Below are 7,990 nucleotides of genomic sequence, written 5' to 3' on the forward strand. Positions count from 1 at the left end.
CGTGCACTCTACAGAGCTGCAGAACTTGCATTTTTCTGTTGCAGTGAGTCCGTATAAAGACAAATGAGAGCAGTCAATTGAGGAATAAAACTTCTGTGAACTGAGGCTATATTTTTTGTACCAGTCTTTTGAAAACAGTAGAGACTTAGATATTAAAGCAGTTATAGTAATGTAAGATTTTCATGGTGCTTTCAAGAAAAGATTTGGTGATAAGCACTGTGGACATATGTAATCTTGAGTCAAACCACAGATTTACACACCCTGGGATCTCTGGTATGACTAGAAGCAGGTGCTCCAACGTCCAGGAGTTTGGAGGTTATGGACTTCTTGGAGGTTGTGTCTGGACTGTTGTGTTTAATTAGCTGCTGATGAATTTGTCCCTCAGCTTGAGCTAATGTATCTTTCTAGTGACCGGTGTCACCTGCTGCTGAAACATGGGGTTTTTATCTGTCCAAAATTACTGTGCAGTGTTATTATAATGCAATGCAACAGTTGAATACAGAATTCCTGATGTTTTGCAAACCAAAGAAAAAATTTCAGTATGCAGTCTCTGTAGCAAATTAAACATCAAACTTGTAACAAAGCTTTGTTATGGATTCCTAATTAATATATTGGTACTCCTGTGACAAAAGGTAACACTAAGATAATAAACATGCTTTTCCAATTAAATTGCAAAAAAGCCAAATCCTAAAAATCAAATTGTTTGTGAAAAGAGACTTAAATTAACTATATTAACGTTGAAATGAGAGTGATAATTCAGTTCAGGAAGTCTTGGAAGTCCTCTGTGTTCAAAGTCAGTACCCGTAGCAGTGCCTCAGGGTAGCTTTTGTCGGGAATCTTCAGCACAGTTTGAATTTGGGAAAGTTTCTAGAAAAGGCTTACATTGACCAGGGCATTTCTCAGTGTTCCATTCCTCAAGACAGGTGGTTGTCATCTGCATTGGGTGGTTCTATATGTTCATTAAGTGCTCAGGTTTAAAGAAGAGACACTTGGGTTGTCATAGTGGCTGTATGTATACACTTAAGTCAAAGAATGGAAATCTCCTCATCACTTTTGATGTTAATATTTGAGCTCTTTCTGTGTTCCAACATACTGACACAGATTTAGGGAAATGCATACCTTGCTGTACCAATAACTGACTGAAAAGTTTCTTTGAAAGCCTTGAACAGTAAATCTGATTTTTCAGTTTTGTGTTGTTGTTTCAGTGGTTCCACCGGGGAGCCCTGGACCGATCACTCGACACGAGTCGTACGACAGCCTGGCGTCTGACCACAGCGGGCAGGAGGATGAAGAGTGGCTTTCACAGGTGTGTTTCTTGGGGGTGTTCCAGTGCAGGAGGGAAACAGCAATAGTATCCAATTGAAGTAAAATTCACAACTTTTCTCAAAATGGAAAGTAAGCCTCTGGTAGGCCATGGGTATTGCTGTGTGTAAAACTGACTGCACGCCTGACTTACCGTGGTATGGATTTGATGGTCAAACTATACAAGCTGTATTAAAAAACATATAAATCCTCCATCATTGCTGGCACAAGTCACCTTCTTGGGAAGTTCAGGATGAAGTAGGAAGTTTCAGTTGGCAACAGAAAGCTACCTCTGCTTTTTTCTCCTGACATGGTCCTTTTGAGACATGGGTAAAGGAAATTGGCTTGGCAAAATGGTGATGCCTTTTTAGTTGTGACCTCTGCTATACTTACTGCATTTAACAGAAGAATGGTTGATTAACTGTTTTATTTCCTTCTGGTTATCAGTTACTACATTTCCTACTGATAATTCTTTTGAGTTATGGCTAAATACAAATAGCATAGTGCTTTAAAATGATCGTGCGTGTTATAGTATTTTTATAAGAGGTTAAATCTTCCTCATTTTATCCATTCTTGCTTTGTTTCAGTCAGTGAAGCGTCCCTTTAAGAATTTGGTACATACTTGACTATTTGGCTGAAAACGTAACTTCAGTTTAAAAATGCAGGTCATGAATAATACACTGAGAATTAGTTCCTGTTAGAAATAAAAGGTTAGAGTTAAATAAATAAATAAATAAATAAACAAATGCTCTGGATTTTCCAAAGCAATTACAGGCTACCTGATACATGGAATTCATTCTGACAAATTAGGTGGGTTTCCTTTGGCTTAAGAAAAGTGTTGTTATGAGAGTGATGCACTAAATGTGTTGCTGGGGTGTATGGCATAAATATGAAATATTCATGGATGTGATTTGCTTCTCCCACTGGTGAATAAATCATGCACAGCATTTTCCTAAAATGAGAGGTTAGTTTTCCACTTGTACAGGTCCAGGAGCTGCATTCATTGGGGAATCTATTCATGTGAATCCGTTTACCTGGTCACAGTTTTTAGATGTGGCTGCACACTGATATATCTTGTTTATGCTGTCTCTAATTTGTCAGAGCATAAAGATGGTGAAGCTACTCAATCTGTAGTCAACAGAAATTGTGTCACTGAGCTTGCTGGGGCCAGGATTTCCCCTGCAGTTGTAGTTTTTCACCTGTCCTCTCCAGTGTTGTTTGGATCATTTTGCTTATTTTACTGTTCTGGTGCTTTCTGGTGTAGTGGGCAACCCGAGGAAAAAGGGTGTCATGTAAACCTGTTTTATAGGGGCTGGTTCTAATTCTTGGAATAACTAATTCTTGGAAGACATAAGATGTGAAAGGAACTTAAGACTCATTGAACTTCATCACATCTATCCCTCTAGAAGAGTAAATATATTCATAAGAAAGAAAAAAAAATCCAAAATGATGTCACAGAACAGAGAGAACTCAGTGAATGCTTCCAGAATGTTTCATTTTTGCTAAGTGAAAAGAGTGATGATAGCTCTTCAAGCAGGAAGATGCTCACGTCCTCTAAGCAAGCCACTTTAGATTAAGCCTAAAGTGCAAGTATGTTTTTCAAAATTAAAGTGCTGTTATCAACAGTAACAGCATGCAGTGAAAAAACACTGCCCTTCACTTCAACTTTTCAATTAGAACAGTGGGTAATGTGTGCTGTCAGTGTGAAGTAGATACAATATGTTTGTCCTGCACACAACAGGAGAGTGAATAGGAACATCTGGCCATAGCCTCAGTAAAATTGCAAAGGCATCTGTTTACCTCTCGGCTCTGTGACACTGATGGTTTCAAGCTTAAAATATACAGATTACTTTATCTGTGGCCTAATTTACACTGCTACATAAAAGCTACTTGCCTTAGAAACATCTACAGTCAATCTGAGTTACACAAAGATAAATGCAAAGATGGAAATAGTGCTAGATAGGCTGTGCATCTGTCTTCTCAGGATAGCAGAGAACTTAGAACATTGTCTGGTGTTCAAAAAGGCTTCTTAAAGAGTTAAGAATTGCTACTAGCACACATCTGTCTTGTATATAGTAAAAAGTATTTTCATTAATTTCCTCACTAAGTTACATTTTTGCTCTGAAGCTGATCATCCCTTTAGCAGAAATTGATAGGAATTAAGTAATCTCTTTCTGTTGTCTTAAAAATATGAGATCACCAGAGCTTAAAATTTTCATTTCATATTTCATTTTTATGATCTTTAAAGGCTCTTTTTGATTTTTAAAATTGTGTTACAGAAGACACATACTTTGTTTGCCCTTTTATATACAAGGCCAAATTATCCTGATCATATGCTTCCAACAATGTTACCATCTTAAATTTTCATGGTTGTTTGCATATAGTTGGCTTATTTGAAGGCTTGCCAGAATTGATACTCATCAGGTTTATAGTATGAAAAAGATATTTTAAAAGTATTTTGGATGCTTCTTTTACTGAAATAACTTGTTTTTCAAAAGCTCACTTCTAGACTTTCACTGGGAGCCAATACCTAGAGAAAAATCTGAATAATGAACTTATTATTTGTTATTATTATTATTATTAATACACTACCTGTGTTCTCTGTGCCTTTTGGAAGTAGGCATGGAACTGAGAAGCTTCTGTGACTGTGTATCTCTACACATAAACATATGTACAGATACATATCTCCTAGATACCTAGTATATAATAGATGGGTGCTTGCTCATTGCAAACACCCTTCTGTTTTAATTGCCAGAATTCTGGTTAAGTTAATATATATGTGTGTGTAGCAGCCCTTCTAAACTCCAGGGGTTGCACATATAACTTTGCAGTATATCTCCATAGGAGGGAGCGTGACCTCGGCTGCTCAGTGTCTCACGGTGTGCTTCACGTTGCCTTCTGCTACAGATCTTGTTGCTTTCCAGCAAGATGTTCTCTGCCAGCAGTATCCTTAGACGTGCCAGCAGCAGTGAGGAGCTTTGATCTGAAGTGCAGTTCACACTATATACATGTGAAGCAGCGTTGCTCAATGTGTGAACTTTGAGAAAGCAGCTGTAACAAAGCTGTAACAGCTTGCTTTTATAAAGTGCATCCCTTGACCTGGTCAGGACTGAGGTTGGCTGGGGGAGGTAGACTTCCAGTTCTTCTGTCTCCACTGTATAGGTGCAGATGGAAACGTGTTCCCCTGTTTGTTGCCCCACAAGAGGAGCTTCTTAGCACTCATGTTGTAGCGTGTATTTCATATGGGCCAGTGGATGAATGAACACGGGCAGGTGAAGGAGAACTTCTTCCCTGTGAGGGTGCCAGAGCCCTGCAATAGGCTGCCCAGGGTGGTTGTGGAGTCTCCTTCTCTGGAGACTTTTGAAACACTCCTGGACATGATCCTGGACACCCTTCCCTGTGTGACCCTGCTTTGTCAGCAGGGTTGGACAACATGGTCTCCAGAGGTCCCATCCAACCCCAGCCATTCTGTGATAGCCAGGATGGACTGTTGTCTTCAGACCAGTTTAAAGAACTGGGGTGCAGTGTCCTCAGACTGGTGGTTCACAGGCTTGCAAGGCTCTGCAAGAAGCTCTTGGTTTTGGCTAGAGCACCCTTTCTCTAGCAAAGACATTCCAGATTTTCCCTTGTTCAGCATTCCTCCAAACTAATGGCACAAAACGCTCTTTTTGCTTGAGAACAGCAGGATTCTGAGGGGTCGGTGTATTGAGGGAACCATTTTACTGAGTTTGTGTTAAGCATTTCCCCACATTCCCTTCTCACAGGTCGAGATCGTGACTCACACCGGGCCCCACCGCCGCCTGTGGATGGGCCCACAGTTCCAGTTCAAAACAATCCACCCCTCAGGCCAAACCACTGTCATTTCATCCAGCTCTTCAGTGCTGCAGTCGCATGGTCCAAGTGACACCCCGCAGCCTCTTCTGGACTTTGATACAGATGATCTTGACCTCAACAGTCTCAGGTAAAAATAAAATCTATTTCCAAGCTGTTTCACATTTGTTATGTGGATAACTTGCCTCATGCTGAAATGAGGCCATCTGGGTGGAACGTGTAATAGTTACCAACAAGTCCTAAAAGAGCCTGTGACTTGATAACAGTAAAAATTCATCCAGGCCAAGGAGTTTAGATTACTTCCTGCTGCCCCTTGGGTAAATGACAGTGAAAGGCCATACAAAGTCTGGTGGCCTTGCTCAGCAGCATCTTGGCTTTCACAGACTCTGCATTGCTTAATAAATGAATTTTCTCAGGCATAAGTAAGAGCTTTATGCCATAGATTCAGATGCTGACTGTGAAGCTGTCAGTGTGTTGGAGCAGTAAGTGAACTTCTGGAATGTTTATCCCTCACTGTTTTTTTTTTTCTTTCCCCTTTCCGTTGCTTCCTTTCTTGTTATTCTTTTTCATGTATTTATTTCATCTCATTTTGGACATTGGTTGATTTGGAATTAGGGGTCAACCCTAGGGAAGGGAAAGGAGGAGAGTGAAGATAAATGTGGGTTTATATGTATTGGTAGCTAGTGATCTTATAGAAGTGTACCGTGTGTGTCTGTGCCCTGTCCAGTAGCTCTCAAGTTTTCATGAATTTCCATGCTTCTGACTCTGCATGAGATTTGAAGTCCAAAGTTCTGTGGTATGGACTCAGACTGCTTGGGACTCTGGTCTGAAACTCTTCTGAATAAAATGAGAGACAGATAATATGACTAATCCCATTAAAACTGGACAGATTGTCCTTGGACTGAAAATACATGGTTTTGAAATGTTTGCTTGCTCCTAGCATGTAATTACTCTCACAAGTAAGGTTATAGCTGTCAAATACATCAACTTTTTAATTGCATATATATATATACACATATGCAGAAAGCAGAATTAAAAAAAAAAATTAATATAGATATATGTTACAAAAAGAGTATACAATTACAAATGTCTCTTTTCTCCTAAACTGACAAAATGCTGCTGTTCAGGAGGGTGATAGAGGCTTTTTAGCCAGTTTGGGTAGGGTGAGCTTTATGAGAGCTCACATCTGAGACAGTTTGGGGATGCTCACTTTGCGTGGAGTCTCAGTCTGCCTCTGGATGGGTTATCCAGATCTTGGCCCCGCAAAGGAAACCAGAAGTTTTCAACAGTTGGCTGAGTTTAAAATAAATAGTTGCTTAATTGGTTCAGCTGACTGAGGTTTGAGGTTTAATGACTGCCCTCCTGAGCAGGGACCCTGGCACAGGTGGTAACTCCAACCTCTTGTTTAGGATTCAGCCGGTCCGGTCAGAACCCGTCAGCATGCCGGGCTCCTCACGTCCAGCTTCTGATCGCAGGGGAGTTTCAACAGTGATTGATGCTACCTCAGGTAGAAACATGTTGAATTGTGTTGTTGTTGGTTTTTTTTTTTAATTTTCATAGCATTCATCAATTTTGTCTTTTTTATTTGTCTGGCAACATGTTTACTAACCATTGCCATAAACTTAAAAGGATGTCATGATTTTCGGCTGCACGATAGGGTAAGTGTTGTCTTATACAAATACTTACTGAAAGCTCCCAGAGTGGTGATGTTTTTTCCCCTCTTACTGCTCAAATCTGAAGTCACGGCACTGTGGTGAGATAGGAACACAATGTTTACATTAAGTTTAACATGAGCTATAGAATGCTAAAAATTGCCTGAAATAAAAAGCAAAACGTTTGCAAATACTAACCCTGAAATGCTTTTATTAATGAATGCCTAAAGCATAGAATATTACAGTTCCATCTCATTTATAAAATAGCTTTCATTGAAATGTAATCATAAGAGTAATTGATTTCTGTGAACAGTCAAGACAACAGGATAGTTTATCTAATGTTTGTGTAATAGGCACATTTTCACTACTCCTCTCTAAAAGAGCGTCTAAAACTAATACTACAGTGGTTTTGTTAATATCAACATGGTAATACACGTACTATAAAGTTTTCTTCTTTTTTGCTTAGTGGTGGGGTATAGCCTGTATAAAGAAACAAGGACAGCAGAGCTTTATATTCTAGTACAGCTGGATAGCGTCTGAAAGATCCACACAGCAGGATTTTGTCAAATAAAATCTCTCACAAGTAGAATTATTAAACACACAGTATTAGTCAAACAGTCAAGTCAGGGAGGATTTTAATCTGTAGCGATTCAAAAATCCCTGGAGACTGCTGATTGGATTGAGGTTAAACTGTAAAAAGAGCTGGTAACACTTACAGAACCTGGTTTCTGAAGGCTGTTTTAAAGAGAGTTAAAAGCTCCTGTTCCAGACTCTCTCTGCTGTTGGTATAAATGCTGAGTCCAAGATACTGCACTGTTTGCCAAATGAATTTATTTGGGTATTACAGGATATTTCTTAGATGTGTTTATAACTGAGTTCAATAATAACTACATTTACTTTGGATATTGAAGATTGTCATTATAAATTCCATTTTCAAATATTTAAAACTTGTTAAATTAATTTGCGTTGAGCTTAGACAAACATCTGATGCTGGTCATTTAAAGGAAATTTTATTTGTTTTACTACATGACAAAGTAATTTTGAAAATAATTGTTTGATTTGGAAGAGAACATAAATGCATCAGTTATGATTTTTTGGACTAGTTCATCTATGCCTATTACCCTGTAAAGGTTACAAGCTTGAATCCTAGGAGTGCTTCTGCCTGTGTCTCTGACACTGCAGATTCAGGGTGATTAATGGCAGCA

The 7,990-nt window shown here is 39.1% G+C and overlaps 1 protein-coding gene across 1 annotated transcript in view; it reads left to right on the plus strand.

Moving 5' to 3' along the window:
- LOC103777301 (breast carcinoma-amplified sequence 3-like) overlaps nt 1-6,791 on the plus strand; it is a gene marked incomplete at its 3' end in the record, with an annotated part of 44,704 nt that extends 37,913 nt beyond the window's left edge. The window contains exons 6-9 of the mRNA XM_008944853.1: nt 1,206-1,306; nt 5,067-5,263; nt 6,543-6,640; nt 6,694-6,791. Of these exons, the coding sequence (XP_008943101.1) occupies nt 1,206-1,306; nt 5,067-5,263; nt 6,543-6,640; nt 6,694-6,791 (494 nt within the window). The remainder of the gene's footprint in view (nt 1-1,205; nt 1,307-5,066; nt 5,264-6,542; nt 6,641-6,693) is intronic.
- Between the last annotated feature and the right edge of the window lie 1,199 nt (nt 6,792-7,990).

The sequence above is a fragment of the Merops nubicus genome, unplaced genomic scaffold, assembly GCF_000691845.1.
Source record: "Merops nubicus isolate BGI_N331 unplaced genomic scaffold, ASM69184v1 scaffold21867, whole genome shotgun sequence".
Classification (NCBI taxonomy): domain Eukaryota; kingdom Metazoa; phylum Chordata; class Aves; order Coraciiformes; family Meropidae; genus Merops; species Merops nubicus.